This window comes from Taudactylus pleione, unplaced genomic scaffold (genome assembly GCF_031769625.1).
Source record: "Taudactylus pleione unplaced genomic scaffold, aTauple2 ptg000395l, whole genome shotgun sequence".
Classification (NCBI taxonomy): Eukaryota; Metazoa; Chordata; class Amphibia; order Anura; family Myobatrachidae; genus Taudactylus; species Taudactylus pleione.
In genome coordinates, this window is record NW_028284796.1 from 2,528,088 (window position 1) to 2,551,151 (window position 23,064).

General features: G+C 43.8%; 1 protein-coding gene across 3 annotated transcripts in view; it reads right to left on the bottom strand.

The window, feature by feature from the left end:
• TRPC1 (transient receptor potential cation channel subfamily C member 1) overlaps positions 1–23,064 on the bottom strand; it is a 94,822-nt gene that overhangs the window by 64,712 nt on the left and 7,046 nt on the right. For 2 of the 3 annotated variants that reach the window (XM_088446270.1, XM_088446271.1), the window contains 2 exons: positions 17,873–17,959; positions 17,231–17,332 (listed from right to left, as the gene is read on the bottom strand). In XM_088446270.1, the coding sequence (XP_088302396.1) occupies positions 17,231–17,332; positions 17,873–17,959 (189 nt within the window). The remainder of the gene's footprint in view (positions 1–17,230; positions 17,333–17,872; positions 17,960–23,064) is intronic. The other variant, XM_088446272.1, reaches the window with a different exon arrangement.

Sequence of the window (23,064 nt, forward strand, 5' to 3'; positions counted from 1 at the left end):
GGTTTTAATCTCAGGTAGGTATGAGGATTAATTGGGGACTGTGGAGACACGTACATACCTAATTATCATGTTCAGAAATGATCTGCACTGTAACCATATGGCCTATTCTGAGGGCAAAATGAATACTCTAGTCGTGAATTAAAATAATATTAGCAAATTAGAATGTTATACATAATATACATGACATGAGGAAAATGATAATTGCATTATAAGTGTGGGGGTGAACAGTGTCAGCCTACAGAGCAGCATCTTCATCAAAACTATGGACTTGTTCAGGATCACCAGCAAATATACAGATAAAGTCAAATAACACAGCTATGCTCACTGTGGCGAATGGGAATGCATTCAGCATTCACCACATCTGTCTGGTTACCAATGTGTTCCCTGGTCTCCCACTGTCCAAAAGGGAGGGGTATGGACACCTGACCGGCGTTTTTAAGTGAAGTGTTAGAGGTATTCAGCGGAGGGCAGTGTGACACCAGTAAAGGTATAGTATCAAGAGATGTATTTAGTAAAAGCAGCAGGTGGAAAACCCTTTTACATTTACTAAAAACTGTCATTTTATATTCCCTCAGAAATTAGTCGGATTTTTTTCTTTCATTTTTTGTGGGAGGATTATGTGAGTCTATGGGGTAAATTTACTAAAGTGAGAGTTTTTAGAAGTGGAGATGTTGCCAATAGCAACCAATCAGATTCTAGCTATTATCTTAAGTAGAATCTGATTTGTTGCTATTGGCTTCTAAAAACTCTCACTTTAGTATATATATACCCCTATATATCATGAAATGGACCTTTACCTGCAGACCCTCACTCCCAATAAATGACCCCTGCACTCATCTATACCCCTCTGGACACCGGAAAAGCTCTCTCCCTGTTTCTATGTTTAAAGACTCCATTGAATGAGGCAGAAGCAGATATAAAGTGCAACATGGAGGAAACATTTAAAAAAAAAAACCCTGATATATTTAATTAGAAAAATGTGTTCTCTTAATAATCATTTAAAGAAGTGCATATAGATTGCTGTGTGATGCATCATTCGGAGTACTCAGCAAGTTTATCATTTTATCCCCCATTGACTACATCTAATTGCCAGCCAAACACTTTATAATATATAGAGAGCAATTGCAACAACAAGGTCTGTGTAACAAAACAATAAATACACAAAAAATTATGCATTATTTTTCTAAGATGTAAACTGCAAAAATCAATCACAATTAATGGTACAAAACACACTTAGAATAATGGGTTTATGTACTTAGCATAATAATGCTATCCATTTTCAACTCCTCGTGTCATCTCGCATTTCTATGCTTATGGGGCGTATTTATCATCGGAGACCATATGGCCCCCGATGATGAAGTACTGAACTCGCTGCAAGGGATACTTAAGTATCCAACTCGCAGCAGGGGAAAGGTGACACTTCAGCAGTTCATCATTGCTCCAGTGAGGGGACAGCTGCTCCGAAAAGCAGTTGTCCCCGTGGTCAGTATCGCAGCTGTCGTCTGGCTACGCTGAATATCAGGGGGTTCTATCGGACCCCTGATGATGAATACCCCGGTAACCTAAATATGTGGAAACTAGCGTTTCTGCATGGTTACCGTATTTATATTTATCATATTTATCGTATGAAGAATAGGACCCTATAGCTTTACATATTGTTATTGAACGCCAGCAGAGACAATACTGGTTGACATCCATTTAAGTCAGTACAGCAGGATTATACCACCCAAGCTCGAGTAGATATGTGGGAATAGGTACAGATAAATCAATATAAAACAATAGCGATCCACATTAAATAGGGCAGCAAGGGAAGTAAAAGTGGTTTTCACAAATCACCACCGTAATGTCAGACAAAAGAAAAAGGTTGTTCCCAAGCGCTCCTAATGAGAATGGTGGACAGTATTTTAAATGTCTTTCTTACACAGTTATCCGTGCGTGATGCAATAACACCACTAATCAATCCAAGTAGAATGCTCCTATATCAATGCCACTGATCCGGAAAAAGTTGAAAGAATTCACCGTAACTTCTATTATATCAGGTCGTCGTCATTCAAAATTTTGTTTAGATTCCTCCTTCCAGGGCAGCACCTCCTTTATACTGGTATCCTTCAATGTGCATACATGCAAAACAAAAAAGGGGGTTGCCACAATAGTGTGAAATCTTCACAATTTTTAACAAAGTTTAAAAAGTACAAATGGATGCGTACCATAAATGACCTTTCAAGTGAGGTACACTGTAGAACATATAGGGGTATTAGTGTGCTCCCCCTATAGAGCGTTACCTTCCCAGTCTTAGGTACTCCAAGTATGATCACCATACAACCACCAACGCGTTTCCACCTTCTATGAGGTCTTTATCAAGGTATATGGTTAAATCTAGACTGACCTGATATATATAGCAGCAGTGGGCGGAGCCACCCTCATTATATAATGTATGTAAAATGCGCACTTACTGCTTTTACACGGAGCTGTCTCCAAGCTCCATGGTGCTGAGACATTAACAGCGCACCACGTGACCGCGCTCGAGTCCCGGAAGTGCCGCGTATCCATTCTATCTTCCCCACGTGATGCGTTCCAGCTCCTGGAGCGCATCACGTGGTGCACGGCTCTAGCTCCTGGAGCGCAGGATTTAGTGGGCTAATTTTATCATCGGCGCTGTCACGAATAAATTCACCAGTAGTCGCCCAGTAATTGCTAAATAGCGGACAAGTACCTACCATATATAGGTGCTAATCATTATTTGTGGCATATAGAGATATTAAACTCCATGAATACTTAAATATGCAAATGCAGATATGGATATATCCTGCATATGTATAAAGTGCATTGTGGCTTAAACATGGAATGGGACCATTGTCATATGAAATTTACAATATAACCTATACAAGCAGGTATATAATGGCATACAATAATCATGGTGAATGTAAAAATGCAATATAAAAATACATAATAAATAAGATAAAAATCCCATAACAAAAGTGCAATCAGAAGAATAAATATATGACCATATCAATAGTCTAAAATGGGTGTGGAGATCATATAAACCATATAACTGCAGAAATATAAGAAATAAAAAAAATATAATATCCAACCAGAAAGATACATATATGACCTTACATAAAAATTGCATAAAAAGATGTTAAGATCGTAAAAGCCATTTAAGTTCAAAATCCGCATTCAGGCCATGTGGTTCTAGAGTTTTTACTTCATAAATGTATTTCATTTCTGTTTTTGCTAAAAATGTGTCAATGCTTTTGGTTCTCCAGTTTCCTTCTACCTTTTTTATGCCCATAATGTATTTGATATCATATACAGAATTTTGGTGTTTCTCATGAAAATGTTTGGCTAAAGCATGGTTCGTTACACCCCTTTTGATGTTACGTAGGTGTTCAGCCCACCTGACTTTGAGTTTTCTGGATGTTTTTCCTATATACTGTAAACCGCAGGTGCATTCAATCATGTAAATACAATTATTGCTATTACAGGTCATGAATTCTTGTATTTTGAATCTTTTGGGGTTAGATTTAGAATCAAACGTTTCTATTTTTGAATCTTGGTTGGTGTGCGTGATGCAAACCACACATGAACCACACCGGTGGAACCCCTTTGTTTTTATCCTGCCGGTTCTCTTTTCAGCTATGGCACTTTTTACCAATCTGTTATTAATGTTAGGGGCCCTTCTGTAGGTAAACATTGGTTTCTTTGGAATGATCTCCTTCAATATGGGATCCTGTTGTAGGAGATACCAATTTTTCTTAATAATGTGTTCAACCCTTCTATATTGATTATGAAATGTGGAAATAAAAGCGACTTTGGGTTTTTGATTTTGTCTCTTTTTATCCCTATGTTCTAGGAGTTCATTTTGTGAGATAACACCTATTTCTTCAATAGCTTCTTGTATGCAATTATTATTATTACCTTTCACTAAGAATTTCTGACGTAATATTTCTGCTTGTTCTGTAAAATTTTCATCTTTTGTACAGTTTCTACGTATTCTTTGGATTTGGCTTCTAGGAATATTTTTCAACCATCTGGGATGGTGATGACTTTTTATATTGACATATGAGTTGCTATCTGTCGGTTTATTGTAATTTGTAGTAGCCAATCCTTCATCCGTTAAATAAATTACAAGGTCTAAAAAGTTTACCTCCTTTTGATTAATGTTAAAAGTCAAGTGTATGTTATATTCATTATTATTTAGATTTTTACAAATATTCTTTAGGTCCTCCTCTTCCCCCTTCCAAATGAAGAATATATCATCTATAAACCTAATCCAAGTTATGATGTTATCCAGAAATGGGTTATTGTTCCAAATGGTTAGATCCTCCCACCATGCCATAAATAGGTTCGCATAAACCGGTGCTACCCGACTTCCCATGGCGGTCCCTTTTTTCTGTGTGTAGTATTGTCCATTAAACCAAAAATAATTGTTGGTAAGCATAAAGTTCAAAGATTCTTTAATAAAATGAATTTTATCCTCACTAGTAAAATCCAAGTTTTTCCTAATGGCATATTCCACTGCATTGATTCCCAATTCATGGTCTATAATAGTGTACAATGCTGTAACATCTGCTGTGACTAAATGGCAATGGTTAGGGATGTTGGTATTCTTTAGAATTCTAATAGTATCTACAGTATCTTTGAAAATCAATAAAATGTGCCAAATTAGATGTGATCGAGTCTGTGCCGGCAATAATGGGTCTCCCCGGGGGATTAATGGGATCCTTATGGATTGTGGGTAATATGTACATTACTGGAAGGACCGGATGGTCCTTAATAATATATTCCTTTTCTTGTTTTGTAATAACACCCTTTTCCTCATATTGAGAAATGAGGTTTATAAGATTCTTCTCAATCCGTTCTATGGGGTTGCCCCTTAATGGATTATATGTGTCCCTGTCATTTAGTTGTCTTAGAATTTCTGCATTATAATTAATGGTGTCCATTATGACTATATCCCCACCCTTGTCTGCAGGTTTAATTGTAATATTTCGATTCTTCTCTAATTGTTGTAGGGCGCTAAATTCACTCTGGGATAAATTATGTATTAAACTTTGGTTAGCATCTAGTTGTTCTAATTGTACACACAATTTTGTTAAAACTTTCCAAAAAACACCCTCTATTAAATGTTGGATTGAATATAGATTTCGGTCTAAATTGATTGCGTATATTTAGATTGAAGTCCGTATCAGAGGCTTCTTTCTCACTGTCTTGGGCATAAAAAAGGTAGAAGGAAACTGGAGAACCAAAGGCATTGACACATTTTTAGCAAAAACAGAAATTAAATACATTTATGAAGTAAAAACTCTAGAACCGCATGGCCTGAATGCGGATTTTGAACTTAAATGGTTTTTATGATCTTAACATCTTTTTATGCAATTTTTATGTAAGGTCATATATTTATCTTTCTGGTTGTATATTATATTTTTGTTATTTCTTATATTTCTGCAGTTATATGGTTTTTATGATCTCCACACCCATTTTAGACTATTGATATGGTCATATATTTATTCTTCTGATTCCACTTTTATTATTGGATTTTTATCTTATTTATTATGTATTTTTATATTGCATTTTTACATTCACCATGATTATTGTATGCCATTATATACCTGCTTGTATAGGTTATATTGTAAATTTCATATGACAATGGTCCCATTGCATGTTTAAGCCACAATGCACTTTATACATATGCAGGATATATCCATATCTGCATTTGCATATTTAAGTATTCATGGAGTTTAATATCTCTATATGCCACAAGTAATGATTAGCACCTATATATGGTAGGTACTTGTCCGCTATTTAGCAATTACTGGGCGACTACTGCTGAATTTATTCGTGACAGCGCCGATGATAAAATTAGCCCACTAAATCCTGCGCTCCAGGAGCTAGAGCCGTGCACCACGTGATGCGCTCCAGGAGCTGGAACGCATCACGTGGGGAAGATAGAATGGATACGCGGCACTTCCGGGACACGAGCACGGTCACGTGGTGCGCTGTTAATGTCTCAGCACCATGGAGCTTGGAGACAGCTCCGTGTAAAAGCAGTAAGTGCGCATTTTACATACATTATATAACGAGGGTGGCTCCGCCCACTGCTGCTATATATATCAGGTCAGTCTAGATTTAACCATATATCTTGATAAAGACCTCATAGAAGGTGGAAACGCGTTGGTGGTTGTATGGTGATCATACTTGGAGTACCTAAGACTGGGAAGGTAACGCTCTATAGGGGGAGCACACTAATACCCCTATATGTTCTACAGTGTACCTCACTTGAAAGGTCATTTATGGTACGCATCCATTTGTACTTTTTAAACTTTATTAAAAATTGTGAAGATTTCACACTATTGTGGCAACCCCCTTTTTTGTTTTGCATGTATGCACATTGAAGGATACCACTATAAAGGAGGTGCTGCCCTGGAAGGAGGAACCTAAACAAAATTTTGAATGACGACGACCTGATATAATAGAAGTTACGGTGAATTATTTCAAACTTTTTCCGGATCAGTGACATTGATATAGGAGCATTCTACTTGGATTGATTAGTGGTGTTATTGCTTCACGCACGGATAACTGTGTAAGAAAGACATTTAAAATACTGTCCACCATTCCCATTAGGAGCGCTTGGGAACAACCTCTATTAGAGCAGGAAGTCCACTCAGGCTTGCGAGACCTGGGACCCTACCACAGGGTCTCCTCGCAAGTCAGATGAATCGCGACCATCGCCAGGCCGCACGCCCAAGCTGTGGGTGGTCACCCACAGCTGTGCGAGTGGCCTGGAGGCCGGTCAAAAAAAAAATAGGGACGCCCTGATTCAGAGCGAGCGCACGCAAATAGCGTGCGCCTCTGAATCAGGGCCGAAGTCTTTATTTGGGTTTATTAAGCCCATTTTTCCAATTAAAGTATATAAAATTAATCCTCAGTAAAACAATTTCAATATAAGATTAAATGGCTTTGGGCCTGATTCAGAGACGTTCGCAATGCCAATGCTTTCGCAAATGGACTATTGTTTTCTGCTATGTATGGCTTACACTACGAATGTGCCGCGATGGTCCTGTGACGGTGGTCGCAGTGAGGATTTATACGCAAGCTGATTGACAGGCAGGGACAGTTTGTGGGGGCGGCAATGAGAGGTGGTGCTGGTGGCGCAGGAGTGTTGGAACCATTTCAGGAGTGTGTCACAGCTTGCGACTGCAATCCCAGAAAATGGTTCTGGAGCCTTACTCCGACAGCCATTCTGAGTGACCATATGGCTACTCAGAAGTGCGATTATCGCACAAGCGGCAGCAGCAGATCTTAAGACGCTGACTGTGGGCATCTCAGTAAAAATCCAGACGGGATTACAGCTGTAAAAACAGAAAAGTAAACTCGAGCGCTCCTCCTCTGAGGTCAATTCTCACACTAATTTAAAATTAGTTAAAAAAAGTCTCTTTAAAAAAAGTTAATAAATTCTTCAGATGGAGTATTCTTCTTAGTATACTTCCTCCAACGTAAATAATCAAGATGGTAAAAGAACTTCTTCAACACACCAGTATAAATGACCCCTTCAGTGTTAACCGCATCTCCAAGTAAATCACAACCGTAGGTGGGCTGCGAAATTTGCATATATTTGCACAGCAGCTGCATCCACAGACACAGCAACGGCAGCGGCATTAGTGTACAACTCTGAATCAGGCCCTAAATAAGGAACTCTGACAATTGTGCACATTTTATATAGTATAGATTTCATGCTGTGTATTTTTCAGCTTTGATAGTGAATAAAGAGCTGAAGAGATAGATAGATAGATAGATAGATAGATAGATAGATAGATAGATAGATAGATAGATAGATAGCGTACATCTTTGAATCAGGCCCTATATCTTCGCTAAACAAATAATTATATATATTAACCAGTAGCGGATTTAACCTAGGGGTTTTTATCCCCCCAGTAAAATCTGCCACTTCAGTGAGCCAGTTGCAAGTCCATGACTGCACTGGCTACATTGTGACTGGCAATTACTTCCCATTGGAAGTGCTACTGGCCCAATCACACAAAGGTCAGGCAGTCCCAGGGGGAGGTGTTTTCTCCCCCTGGGACTGCCAGTTTGGGCTCTGATTAACAGAGAGCGTGCTTCTAGTGGGAAGCCACTTCTCTTCTTTTCGGCAACCTCACCTGGCTTCTAGGGGCTGCTAATGCAGACCCTAGAAGCCAGTGTTTTGCGCATGGGCAGTACCACCGCTGCTTGTGCCAGTCCCATCACCTGCCAGGTCCACTGCACAGGTGCCGAGGTCCAGTGGGCCTAGGACTGACCCCTCCTCTCTGTCCAGACTAGTGCATTGCAGGCACCACGGCAATAGCAACCACACTCATACATGAAGGTAGGAACCGCTGCTGTGTTTTGTTTTGTTTTTAAACACAGGCACAGCACCATGACTTCTTTAAAAAAAAGCCTATTATAATGGAATCCCCTGGTATTATTCCACATTGTTGTTGCTTGTGGTCTTCATTTGAGTGAGCTGAACCAATACAGTAAATTCACACACAACAGAGAAATAGGGAGCGCTTGAGAAACCACATCAGAAAGGTACTAGATCTGCCTAGCATCAGCTAAGACTCCACAAACTCCTCCCCTAACACTCCTATTGGACAGGAGAAAACTACAATTAACATCGATATTAAAGGGTAAACAACTCCAACACATTAAAGAGGCAATACATGGAGAAACACCTCATGGTTTAATCTCCTTCATGTTTATTTCAATTCAGTCCTACTGAAATGAGTGGAAGGAAGATAGATATGGCTCTCTTTTCATGAGATAACAATCGTAATACTGTAACTTTGGATTGTTAAAAGTATTAAAACATGGTTGATCAAGGTTTTCAATACAATACATAGTAATGTTTCTCAGTATTAATATAATAAGCAAGATTTAATTTTCTTTATCATTAAAACATTAATACAAAAAAAAACGGTTTGTAAAGATAATTCATGCCACGTGCAATCTGTTCAGTAAAGTAGGCCGTGAGCTGGGACCTTTGGACCTGATTCAGACCTGCTCATTAAGATACGTTCGCTCGTAGCTGCCGATGGTGTGCATTGGGCGCATGTGTACACATCGCAGTGCGCAAACCACTGCGAGAGATCGGGAAGCGTTCGCTCACTGCGCATAGACTGCCCAGCAGAGTGAGTGACAGGAATAGCTGTTTGTGGGTGGTTACAGGGGCTGGCCATTAAAAACGGGGGAGTGGAGATGTGAAAGCAGGCGTGCTTGAGCGTATTAACACCGTTTCAGAGGCGTGCATAATTAAGAGGCAGCGTCATAGTAAATGTCACCTGGCTGGTTTAAACACTGAAGTGCTCGCAGTGCTTGCGGAAGGGTATGGTCAACCACAAGTGCTCGATGTTACCGATGATTTCATACACTTCCTGGAGATGACGTGCGCAAGTGGGCGTCTTAAGACAGGCTGGTGGGCGTCTGCATACACAATGCGATCGCACACCAAGACATAGTGGGCGTGCTAATGCCTTGCCGTGCGATCGCCTGCCTTGCTGAATTTGCATATGCATCAAGCGATCGGGTCTGAAACAGGTCCTTTATCCCGGGTCTGAAACAGGTCCTTTAGAAGCGAGGTCTATTGTACAAACCCTTTCAACTCCAGAAATATAATGAGTATGCTACTTATAAAGGAATAACATGAGCTTATTAGTAGTTACAGGGACACAGATATAGATTTTTAAAATGTTGTTATCAGTGTCTTACAGTGATGCATGGAGCTGAGGATACCTTTGACATTGCTTTACCTGTGTGACATTATCTACTGCATGTCCCACCCCAACATTACAGAGATGTCTTCTGTCACAGCGAGTACCCCTGGGGTACAGCTGCTCCCTATCACTCAGGCTCAGGGCCTGATTCAGAGCCGCTCGTAAGCGGCCGCTCCTTCGTTCCGAGCGATGTTTGCACAACTGCGCATGCGTACGGATCGTAATACGCATGCGCGAACCAGTCAGTGCGGCCGAGAATCGTTTGTTCGCTAAATAGCGAATGCCTGCTATTTTGAGTGACATGAGAAGGCGTATGTGGGTGGTAACAGGGGAAGGTGCTTGAAAACGGGGAGTGGAGATCAGAACGCAGGCATGCTTAAAGGTCAAAACGGGCGTTTTATGGGTGTGCATAATTAATACAGCAGTGTCATTGACCACGTCACTGGGTTATTTTATAGTCAGAACTGCTCGCAAGATTGTGGTAGGAAAAACCAACCACAAGAATAGCGAACAACTCTTACCCTGGTCGATGTACTCGATTAATCTAATAAATAGCGGACATGACGTAGGATGCGAGCGGCCAGGGGGCGTAGTTTTCCAAAAAACGACCGCAAGTTTTGTTCGCTCGTTCAGACCTAGAGGCGTGAACAGACCACAAAGAGCAAACGGTTCATTTGAATAGCCACCCCTATTTTCTGAACAAGCGAGCTTAAATAGCGTCCGGCTCTGAATCAGGCCCTCAGTGAGAAGCCCAGCCAGGGTACCAACCACAGTCACTGGCCCCAATGTGAGGAGCCCCAAAAGAAGAACTATTATATTATTTATATATAGTATATTATGCTTTCAGTAATACTTATACCTGTACAAATGTGTTCACATACATCTAGCCTCCTTGCATGCTAAACAGCCCTTCTAGTCGCGCAATGCTGTGGCGTGACTCGCTAGCGCCAAGTGTTTTTTCGTGCGACTTCTTCCCTTCAAATGTGTCTCACTCGCACAGTGATGTGAATAGGATGCACAAGCAGCTTCTGCTGATTAAAATGATATGCAGCATTTTTACATTCTGTGTGCAGCTGCTGGTGTATCTGCATGCAAAACGTTTCCTTACCGTGTCACAGCCGCTGACACTATAACGTAGCATTTCACATGCAGGTATAACTGCAAATGCACACAGAATATAGGCGGGTTGGGTATGAAATACCAGCTGTCGGGATGCCGCTGATCAGAATACCGACAGCGGCATCCTGACAGCAAGAATCCCGACACCCATAGGAACTAAAGGTAAGTATTTTCCCTACCACTACCCTGACGCTCCCTCCCCGATGCCTAAACCTAACCCCCTCCCCTTCCTAGTGCCTAAACCTAAACTCCCCCTCCCCGCACCCTAAACCTAAGGCCCCCTCCTCGGTGCCTAAACCAAACCTTTCCCCTAGTGCCTAAACCTAACCTTCCCGCACCCTAATTTTAACACTCCCTCCCTAATGGCTAACCCTAACCCTTCCCCTAATGCCTAACGCTAACCTCCCTCTAACACCCCGATACTTACCTTCGGGATGCCGACGGTCGGGATACTGGTGCCGGGATCCCGTTCTGTTGGTATTTCGGCGCCGGCATTTGGACTGTCGGCATCCTCCCGCACCCTGGGATGCCGACTACATCCCATATAGGCATATCAGCTGCTTGTGCGTCCTATTCACATCACTTTGCGAATAAGACGCATTTGAACATACAAAAAAGTGGGGTAAATATATTGAATCGCTTGATTCCTCCACAGAAACCAAGATCCTTAACGTATGAGATGTTGAAACAACATCTTGTACTTGTATCGGCAACTGACATGAGGATATTGTACATTTTTACATGGCCTGGTATGTTATTTGATTGTTTTCCACCTATTTTGTATAGCCTTGTTGTGTTTCAGACCCAGTCAGCTCCTGAAAAATTTGCGTTGACTCTTTTGGTGAAATGTATTTTTTTTTTATCATACGCATACTCTGTGATGTTAGATGCTCGCTTTTACTTACAGTCCCCCCCTTCCCTTATTTTATAGAATTGCAGTGATGGGATGGCAACATCTTGTGTAGGTCTGGCTTCTGGTTGGTCCAAGGACCACCCAAGCCTTTCATTGTTTTGTATGCTATATGTAACAGTTGTATACTATCTGGTGTTTCAATGCTGTTCTCTTTTTATATGTATTTGATGTCTTTACGACCGACTACTTTACTTTATTATGCCTTTCCTATCTGCTGTAATTCATCTTAAAAAATCAATAAAAAGTTAATTAAATAAAAAATATATATGAAAAAGATCAGCTATAAAACTTATATTTTTACTAAAATGTAAACTTTACTTACAAAAATGAATATAAAAGATGGACAAACTGTCAGTTAGGTGCTGGGGGAGAGAGGGGGCGGGATTAGAACTCTGCACAGCTGATTATGTCACAATGGCGTCTGTTCCAGGACTGTACTAAAGAGCTGCTCGCTGTACAGGCACCTGTCTTGCTGCAGACTCACAGGACTGATAAGCAGCTCTTAGATATTTGGCATGGATTCATACCAAGCTAACGCTGAAATGGACCCTGTTGGACATGTGATACAGGAATATATTACCCAAAGTATGGGAAACCAATATCTGGAATTACAGTATGGGAAAAGAGAGCGGAGAAACTACTCATGTCCCATATATCCAGAAGACGACCAACTGGTGGTGACCATAGGGAATAACTTCACGGAGATTGCTATGTTTGGTGTGCCAGATACATGGAATTATGACCCTTCAGTAGGCTGGAAGAATATGGAAATGGCATACTGTGCAAGGTCGATCATCATTGACACCCCACAAATTCCTACCACTGATATAGAGGACCCTGAAGGTATTGTGAGGAACGGAGAACAGAGCAGCCCAGCTGCAAGGTCCCAAGAACAGCAGGAGGAAATAACACCGGCAATCCCCAACGATGATGATAATACAGAGGCATTAATACAACGGAAACAAGAAGTAAAAGCTGAAATGAAAAAGATAAAAGCTGAATTGAGAGAACTCCAGCTGGAAAAAAGAAAATTAAATGAGAGACTCCACGGAAAGACGCCACGTTCTGGCTTTCGAGGCTTCATAAGCAGAATCGGAACATCATTGCGCAATGTATTTCTAAGGCACAACAGCATCACGCCTGTTAGATGTGCTGCCGACTGAGTAAGGCATTTATCCCTGGAGCTCCTGTTTACCAAGCTATTAAACCTGCTTATTGGGGACTCTCCTACTCTCTAATCCACTCTTTTTATACCATTTTGCCTCCTATTCACCCTGGAGTGCTGTATTGCCAACATCTTCTGTGCCTCTGGCCTACCAAGTGTTCACCTGTCAGGGCCTATTTCTCACAACAGGCTTGCCTGCAAACACAGCTCACACTGCTTCTGCCCCAGTAGTCTCAGACTCATCTTCTATCAGTGGTCACTCCAATGGTTGGCCCCACTCCACAAGCTCCACACTTTGCCTAGACCTAAAGAACATCTGAGCCATCATGAGCGCGGCCACACTGCCTGAACATCCAGGCTCCAGCACTGGATCCGATACATCCAGCTCCTAATGAAAGTCCTTGAAGCTCACCTGCATTAGAGAGAGACTATACTAAGGATATATTTTGTAGTATAAATTTTGTAAAAATTTAATAAATAAGCATGTGTTTTCACATATGTATACATCTGATTCATGTTTATTCCTTTATAGCAGTATTTTCAAGATTGGCTGGTTTAAACTACTTTGGTTTAAACCGAAGAGGTTGTTTGTTTTTTTTAAACTCTGTTTTTTTTTTATTATGCTGTGACTACAGGCACAGCAACGTGACTTCTTAAAAAAAGCCTATTATAAGTGAATCCTCCTGGTACTATTGCATATTCTTGTTGCTTGTGGTCTTCATTTGAGTGAGCTGAACCAATACAGTAAAGTCACACACACATAGAAAGTGTGGGAGGATGAACCAGATCAGAGAGGTACTAAATCTGCCTAGCATTAGCTAAGATTTAACAAACTTCTACCTTAACAATTTTGTAGGACGGGAGAAAACCACAACTAATATTCTTGATCTTAAAGGGTAAACAACTCCAACACATTAAAGAGGCAATACACAGAGAAACACCTCATGGTTTAATCTCCTTCATGTTTATTTCAATTTAAAACTTTCAGTCCTACTAAGATGAGTGGAAGAAAGACATAAGTTGTGTACACATTAGACAATATTTTGCCCGATCTGCCAACATATTTTCAAAATGGCCTAATGTGTAAGCACTAAGGGGGTCATTCAGACCTGGCCGCAGAGCGCTCGCAAACGGGTCGATGTTTCCCCACTGGGCATGCGCACGTCGGAGCCGGCTCCGACATTCGCATGCGCGAGACCCGGCTCCATCGCTAGGGGTCTCGCACCAAAGGGGGTGAGCTGTCGATGGTGAGCTCGCACAGCTCGCCCCGTTTGGGAGGCGGGCAGGGGGTGTGGCCGGCCAAACGGAGGCGTTCCCGACGGAACGCTTGCAGTTTGGGGGCGGCCCCACTGACATCAGCAATGTCAGAGCAGAGCACGAAGCTCCCTGGAGCTTGCGAGTGCCGAGACCCAACCTTAGAGTCTCGTCGCAAGCCCCGATGGTCGCGATGGTCTTGACCATTGCGACCATCACACTGGTCGGTCGCTAGAGCTGTGGGTGGTGACCCATAGCTTAGCGATCGACCAAGATGCAAGCGGCCGCCCTCATTCAGAGCGACCGCTTGTATCTAACGACCGCCTCTGAATGAGATCCTATGTCGGGCCATGCTCGCTCCTGCATGGTCGTCAGTTGCATTGCTAGGTCGGCCCGATATGCAGCTCAATCTGACAATGCGACTGAGGATCCCATGCAGTAGGATGCAGCTGGTGTTGACATATGTGGCGGTCGAGCACCGGATCGTGTAATGTGTACGATGCAGCAAATTCTACTGGGCATTTATAATGTGGCATTTTCCAGTGAGTGAAGCGTTTTTTGGACGCCATGTCAAATCCAAGATGGCCCTGGAATGGCGCTCTACATGCAGCACTGGAGGAGGTTCACCTGTTGAGGTGGATTATAATGAGTATGAGGAACAGGTCAAGGGAATTATGCCACAGGAACTGGTGTGAGGAGTTAACGTGCATGTCACAGTGCACCACATGTTTGTGTCTCTTTTTATAGGCATCATAATTAGGTTCCTACCAACAGGATGGTATTTAGAAGATACAAATCACCTGTTTTTTAAAAGTCTATTTGGGTATTTACTGTTGATTTTGTAGCCGTTTTTAAGTACATTTTCAAACCAACCATTAGTAAATGAGAGAATCCTGCAGCGGTCTATGGGTCTGCTAGTGCACTGTTGAACGCAGATTCCCGATGTTTGGGAATCACCGCAGGCGCAGGATCCATTCTACGAGTGTGCAGAATGGGTCCTGCTAACTTGCTCGCAGACTGGCAGTGATTGACAGTCTACTGCCGTTTGTAGGCGGGGAGGGGGCGGCGATGCCCTCTGTTCCCCAAAACGGAGGCATGTTGCCACCGTTGCGGGGGAGGGAAGAAGCCAGGATCTCCGTCAGCTGACGGAGATTTCCTGGCCTTTTCCTCTAAACTGCGGTGGACGGCTGCGGGACTCTATGGGTCACGGCAGCCGGCCGATGGTACGCAGATTATCCAATGCTGCGTTGGACAACGCAGCTCAGATAAATACTACACAGAAGGCGTGATGCCTCCTGCTGCATTACTATATTTGCTAGGGTCACAATTGCAAAGCTGCCTGTGTGCAAGCATCATATCTATAGCCTGCGTGCAGCTTTGCAATTGCGATCCTTGCAGAATCAGGCCCTATGTTAAATATCAATATTTGGTCGATGGTCGATTTTGTTCGTGATTCGGTTTTTTAAGTTGATTTTGTCTTTAGTAAATCCCTGATTTGCTAATCACACAGAAAATCACCTATAAATGCACCAATAAGCCAAAATTGACCTTTAGTAAATATACCCAGACAAGACGCCCAGTGTGACTGAGCCGCACTGAGTGGTGTAGCGTAGCAACTTTTCCTTTATACTTCCATCTTATTTGCATCACAGATGCAGTAAAACACCACTCAGTCTGTACCAGAGGCGACGGGCTGCGAATTTAACCGCACAGGAATTAGTTTTAAACATGTAGAAAGTCACAGAAGAAGTACAACGGAACTTTGCGTGAGAACAAGCCACGGCTGCTGCATCGCGTATACGGATTCAGACTCATTCGCACTAAGATATACAAATATTAGAACAATAGAAAGATAGAGATCATTAAAATTAAAGCTTTATAACTACAACTTACATTATAGTGAGCAGTGTTCTCCCCACTGTCAGAGGGGTCACCCGGTAAAAATCCCCTTCCACCCGGCACTGTGACGTACCCAAAGCTGCGCTGCACTAAGCCCTGCCACCCATCACTGTGATGCGGACAAAAGTAGCGTAGCGCTAACGTTTAGCGCAACTTTCGTCCGCATCACAGTGGTGGGCAGCGTCAGACAAGACGGTAGAGTAGATCCCTCCCCCTGTATTAGAGGAAGGGCACTGTGGTTGCCAGCAGTGATAGTCACCAGCGAACAGTTAAGAGAGTGGTCCTCCTGCGTCCATCCTGTGTTTGTGGACACCTGTAACTGGGCACCCTCCTGTGTAACCAGCAGCTGGGTGCTATGGAAAAAAATCCCTCCAAAATTTGGGCAGTATCTGGCACTGTTTAAAAAATTATCTGTGTCCAAAAAGCAATTATTGGGCAGTATTTGGACGCTGTTTATTGCGAAGGCCCCCACCCGGCTACTTCTTGATGCCACCCAGCTGGCAAAATTTTCTGTAAGAAGACTGGTGAGGTATGTAGCATTCATTAATTATAATATTCTAACCTTATCCGAAATACATCTAGAAAAAAATCACACAATGGGGCCAATATGGAGTTGAACATAAGTCAGTTTTGCAGATGGATATTACATATAGCTGCCTAGGGCATGCCCAAGCGTATACAAAATTGTGTGCAAAGATGATTTTATGTATCTGATTTGCATCTATACTTGCGGCTGAAAAATCATAACTAGGTGGAGTCACACGTAGGCTAAGTTTAGTGAGGGAGGGTTCAGGTCATGTTGATGCAACTGCGGTCTATGCAGTCATGCGCTTGTTTTCAGGTGCATCTCCAGCGATAGGACAGGTGCCTAGTGACATTGATGGCGGCTATGAAACTAAGTGTACGTATAGGGGTAGTGCAGTTGCATAGATAATTCTGCAACTATATGCGTTTAGTTCCATGAATGCAATAAAAGCGCAACTGCAGTCGACTTGTGTTCAACTCTGCATTGGTACCATTATGTATTTGAATGGATCTTACTTAATACATACATGCAGTCTACTCTTAGCGATAAATGCCACAAAGTGTAGTTTTGAATAATGTGAAATATGTTTGGCTCAAACTTACCACGATAGTTGGCCTTGTAGACCATTTTGGACGATGATTCAATAGGATGTCCACCGCTCCCACCACTTCAGAGTCAATTGCTACCAGCAATGCATCCGTGGACTAAAACATCAGATATTTTAGTGTTACTATGGACCTTTCGCAAAAAACATTATGTTTATATCACTAAACAGGGCAAATGGTTATTTTCTGTTCAGGTTCACCAAGAATGCAATTACAGGGTTTTAAAGATGTGACCTCTTCCCAATACCTACCGGACTTACTCAATCAACACAGACTGTTTCTCCCAGGGACAGAGATATGTGAAAAAACATATAATTGTATGCTGAACATCTTCCAGTCAAATCTATTAACTCCAGCTGTGATGAAGGATAATGTAAACTAATAACTTGAAAACCTCTCTTTAGAACTCACTAATACACCAGAATGTATTAGGAAAGTGAGAGAGATTAAGGCAGTGGTTAATTTCAGCTCCTTTATCTGATACTGTATGCTTAAATGGGAAAAGAGATGATCTCTCGGGTGAAGTGAAAGTGAGAAATGTAATAAAAATAAAAAAAAGACTCCTAGTTCACTTTTTAAATAACCATTAAGAAGGCTGGGGCTCAATACAGGTAGAATGAACAGCCTTCCATGACTTACCAAATGACCCTCAGACTGGAATTCTAGACCCCTGACAGCATCGGGGCTCAGTATAGGAGACCCCCCGCAACCCCATGAATGGCAGCACTTGTGGAGACAGGAGAAGAGAAGACAATGGGTGAAGGGGGAACAGACAGAGGAAGATGCAGTGAGAAATGGAAGGGTGAAATATACAGATATAACAAAGAAACACCTACTGTAACAAAAGACTGACAAACCAGCGTAAACATTGCTTGAGCACAAATACTGTAGGGTACTAAATTATAAGTACAAACATACAGAGTACAGAGAACCTGAATCTAAATAAATCCTTTAAAATATCACTTGATCTTTTTAATAAGTCAAATTTATGAGAATCTTTCCATTATATTTCTGACAAATGTGTACTTCCCATGCTTCCCTGTCTTACTAGACAAATCTACCTCATTAGAACTGACTATTGCTTCCTTGTTTACTGCAATCGTGTCATGAACAACGCAGCAACTGTGCCATAAGGTTACTCCATCTAGGACAGGGACGGGGAAACTCAGGCCCAGGGGCCTTATAAGACCCCGGGAGTCATTTGGACTGGCCCTCTGAGCTTTTTTCTGCTAGCCTCATCTGGATAGCAGGGTGCCTATAATGGCACCCTGCGGACAGAATCTATGCAGCAGTGCCGCCTGGAGCATCATTAGGATGCTTCAGTTGTTCACACCGCTGCCCTTACAGCTCCCCAAAGCATCCTCAGGATGCTCCAGGCATTGCTGTAATCACCGGCGATTGTTGCCCCGTCCCCGAGTGACATCACACAGAAGGGGCGTGGCCTGCACCAGGTCCGCAAATAATGTTATATATATCAAAATGGCCCTCGGCAGAAAAAAAGGTTCCCCATCCCTGATCTAGGAAGAAGTCAGTGAGGTTTGGATATGCTGGAAGCTCGTAGTGACTGGATCAGTGGTCAGTTTGGCCATGCACATGGAAAGCCCAGGTGAACTGAAAAACCAGGATAAGCAGATACCATATGATTAGCGGATAACCTCACATACTTACTGCTTCAACCATTAGCCTAACAGATTTGTAGACCTACCCAACCAATTCCCATCATGGTTTGAGCCATCTACCAATACAGACCAAGCTGCACATTAAATACTGGGCCATACCCGTACAACCCCCACTAGACAACAATTAACTTTAGTATAAAAAAAATCTAACCATTAGATTGCAAAATATAGGAATTGACAATAAACATTTTTGGGGAGTAAATAGATCTCAGAAGTAGATTTATTTCAGGCAGCGGAAATGTAATGGGGCTGTTTCTGAGCTGGGAGCAAAGAAAAAAAAAAACACAAAATGGAGTAACTTTACACATGTTGCAATGCAAGGGGGGCAAATACATTTATACCCCTTTCACACTGCATACCCGGATTGCACCCAGAATTTTGGACACGGGTCAATCCCAGGTAAGACCCAGCTGAGACCCATTTCATGCTGGCGGCCCAACCCAGTTTATTGCCGGGTCAATGATGTCTCCGCCATCACGTGTTGAGCCGGCGCTTGAAGATAAGATCATCTCCAAGCGCTGGTTCTTCTTATGCTGTGAACGGGACCCGGGTCACATCGACCCGGGTTACCCATTCACACTGCACCGCGAGCCAGGTTAAACCAGTGTTCAACCCTGCTTGTTACCTACTGGACCTACTGTAGGTTAATTCAACCTAGCCCTTTCACACTGCACAGTAACCCGGGTTGCTGTGCGTTCACGTGAAATAACCCGGGTTATTGCTAGAAGTGTGAAAATATGAGATATGTTAAGAACTTACCCTTGTTATCTCTATTTCTACGTAGTCCATAGGGTTCCACAGGATACCTTGGGGTATAGGCGATGACGTCAGACATCAGGCACCACAGAGTTAAATTTTCAGCCACCCAGGATGCACTGGGGTCCCTCTCCTATACCCCGCCGCCGAGCCAAAGGCCACCCAGTTACATAACAAGCCATAGGCCGGGGGAGGAGAAGAAAGAGAGAGAAGAAAGTTTGGAACACACAAGAACCACATTCTCACCAGAAGGAGACGGAAAAACCAGTGACCAGAGCAAAGCCCAACTGCAGCACAGGTGCGACAGGGCGGGAGTCCTGTGGAACCCTATGGACTTCGTAGAAATAGAGATAACAAGGGTAAGTTCTTACCATAGCTCATATTTTCTACTTCAGGGTCCATAGGGTATCCACAGGATACCTTGGGGATGTCCCAAAACAGTATCCTTTAAGGGTGGGGATGCTCCTGTGCTGGAAGGAGAATTCACCGCCCGAAGGAAGCATCTTGAGAGGCGAAGGTATCAAATGCATAATACCTTACAAAAGTATAGGCAGATGACCACGTGGCTGCCTTGCAAAGCTGAACTGCAGAGGCGCCACGGCGAGCTGCCCACAAAGGACCCACAGACCGAGCAGAGTGAGCTTTAGGAGAGGATGGAACAGGAAGGCCCTCATGACTGTAAGCCTCAGAAATTGCCATGCGAATCCATCCTGCCACAGTTTGCTTCATGGAAGGCCAACCCTTTTTATGAAAACCATAGAGGACAAACATAGAGTCCGATTTCCGAAATGGACAGGAACGGTCAACATAAATCATTAGAGCCCGTACCACATCTAAGGAGGCCTCACCAGCAGAGAGGGATGGGGGATTAAGGACCGGTACTATGATTTCCTCATTGATGTGGAAACTAGATACCACCTTAGGATGAAAACCAGGGCGAGTGCGAAGCACCGCCCTATCTCTATGAAAATCTGAAAAGGAGGGCGACATGACAGAGCCCCCAAATCTGACACCCTTCTGGCTGAAGCAATGGCCAGAAGAAACACAGTCTTAGCTGTAAGCCATTTTAAATCCACTGAGCTCAGTGGTTCAAATGGCGGTCCTTGGAGAGCCCTCAGGACCACAGCCAAATCCCAAGGAGCCACAGGTAGAACAAAGGGAGGCTGAATACGAAGTACACCTTGCATAAAGGTGCGGATATCAGGAATAGTAGCAATCCTACGCTGAAACTACACTGACAGGGCAGAAACCTGCATCTTCAGTGAAGCAAGGTGAAGACCGTGATCTAAGCCCGCCTGTAGGAAAGCCAAAACCCTGGATATCCTGAACACCTGAGGATCATAGCCTCTAGGGCGACACCATTCAAAGAAAGTATGCCACACTCTGTGGTAAATTCTTGCAGAAGCCGGCTTCAGAGCTCTGAGCATGGTGTTAACTACAGAGCTGGAAAAACCCCTGGACCTTAAGAGGGCCGTTTCAACAGCCATGCCGTCAAAGACAGACGACCCAGGTCAGGGTAATGACAAGGACCTTGAGACAATAGGTCCGGACGTAGAGGCAACAGAATCAGAGTGTCTATTGAGAGACTCCGATGGTCTGAGTACCAGTGCCGTCTGGGCCACGCTGAAGCTATCAGCAGGAGCGTGCTGCCTTCTTGCTAGAATTTGCGAATCACTCGAGGAAGAAGGGAGAACGGAGGGAAGAGGTACGCAAACTGGAAGGTCCACGGGACCGACAGTGCGTCCACAAGAAGTTCCTCTGTGTCTATCTCTGGAAGGCCCCACTTGTTCACCAGTAGCTGAAACACCTCCTGGTGACGAGACCACTCTCCTGGATGTACGTCTTGACGGCTGAGAAAGTCTGCTTCCCTGTTGAGGACTCCTCGTATAAACACTGCCAATATGGCAGGGAGATTGCCTTCCACCCAAGCTAGAATGTGGGACACCTCTATCAGGGCCGCCTGGCTGCGGGTCCCTCCTTGGCGGTTTAAGTAGGCCACCGTGGTGGCGTTGTCTGACTGTACCTGCACGGGTTTTCCGTGCAGGACATGTCTTGCTTGCTGGAGAGCTTTGAATACTGCCCAAACTTCCAAGATGTTTATTGGAAAAGCAGATTCCGCTGGCGTCCACCTTCCATGGAAGAAGTGTGGACCCGTCACTGCTCCCCAGCCTCGGAGACTGGCGTCCGTCGTCAGAAGGACCCAGTCCGCAATCCAAAATGGACCCCACTGTTCAGGTGAGCAGTCTTCAGCCACCAGGCCAGAGACAGACGTACCTCCGGGGGAAGCACCATTGTCTGTGTCTTTATCCGATGGGGCAACCCAATCCATCTGGAGAGGATCAACTTCTGCAGAGGTCTAGAGTGAAACAGGGCACACTCCACCATGTCGAATATCGACACCATGGAACCCAGTAATCTCATCGCCGAGTGAATAGACACCCGGCGAGTGTACAGGCAACTGCGTACTTTTGCCTGCAATGCAGAGATCTTTTTCCTCCGTCACAAAGATCCTCTGATGTTGGGAGTCCAACAGGGCTCCGAGATGGATCATCCTCTGTGAGGGAACCAGGGAGGACTTCTTCCAATTTATCAGCCAGCCGTGATTCTGTAACAGAGACTGTCAGTTCCAGATGGCACTGAAGTACCTCTGGAGACCCTGCCAACAACAGGAGGTCGTCCAGATAGGGCAACAAGCGGACCCCCTGCATCCGTAGGTGGGCTGCCATAACTGCCATAACTTTGGTAAATACTCGAGGCGCCATGGCCAGACCAAAGGCCAGTGCCTGAAATTGGAACAGTTTGTCGACCACTGCAAACCTGAGGAAACGTTGGTGCGCTGAGACAATAGGGATATGCTGAATATCTAGCGACACCATGAAATCCCCAGGCTCCATCGCCAAAATTATGGAATGCAGGGTCTCCATCCTGAACCGAGGAACCCTCAAGAACTTGTTGAGTGATTTGAGGTTGAGGATGGGCCTGTAAGACCCATTGGGTTTCCGTACCAGAAAGAGATTGGAGTAATACCCAGAAGCCCTCTGGGACAACGGAACCGCACTATAACTCCAGCCTGGAGCATAGAGTGGGTCACCCCCACGCTGCAGCCAGTCCCCAGGGAGCCCCCTGCCTGGGGACTTAGGACTGTGTTGCTCGGCGGGTGCCCTCCGCGAGACCTCGCTGCTTACCTGTTCCCCTTGGATCCGGCTACAGTCCAGGCATCCGGGGTCACCGCTAGCTGTGACCCCAGATACCTACCAGCATCCCCAGATCAGTACCAGCGTTCTGGTCCGGCGGGTGTAGTACTGACTGTCCATGCTGTACAACTTAAATATGCAGCTACAGCTGCTTTTGAAGAAACTTCAGGGGCCATAACAGCCCCCCTCTGTTAAGGTGATC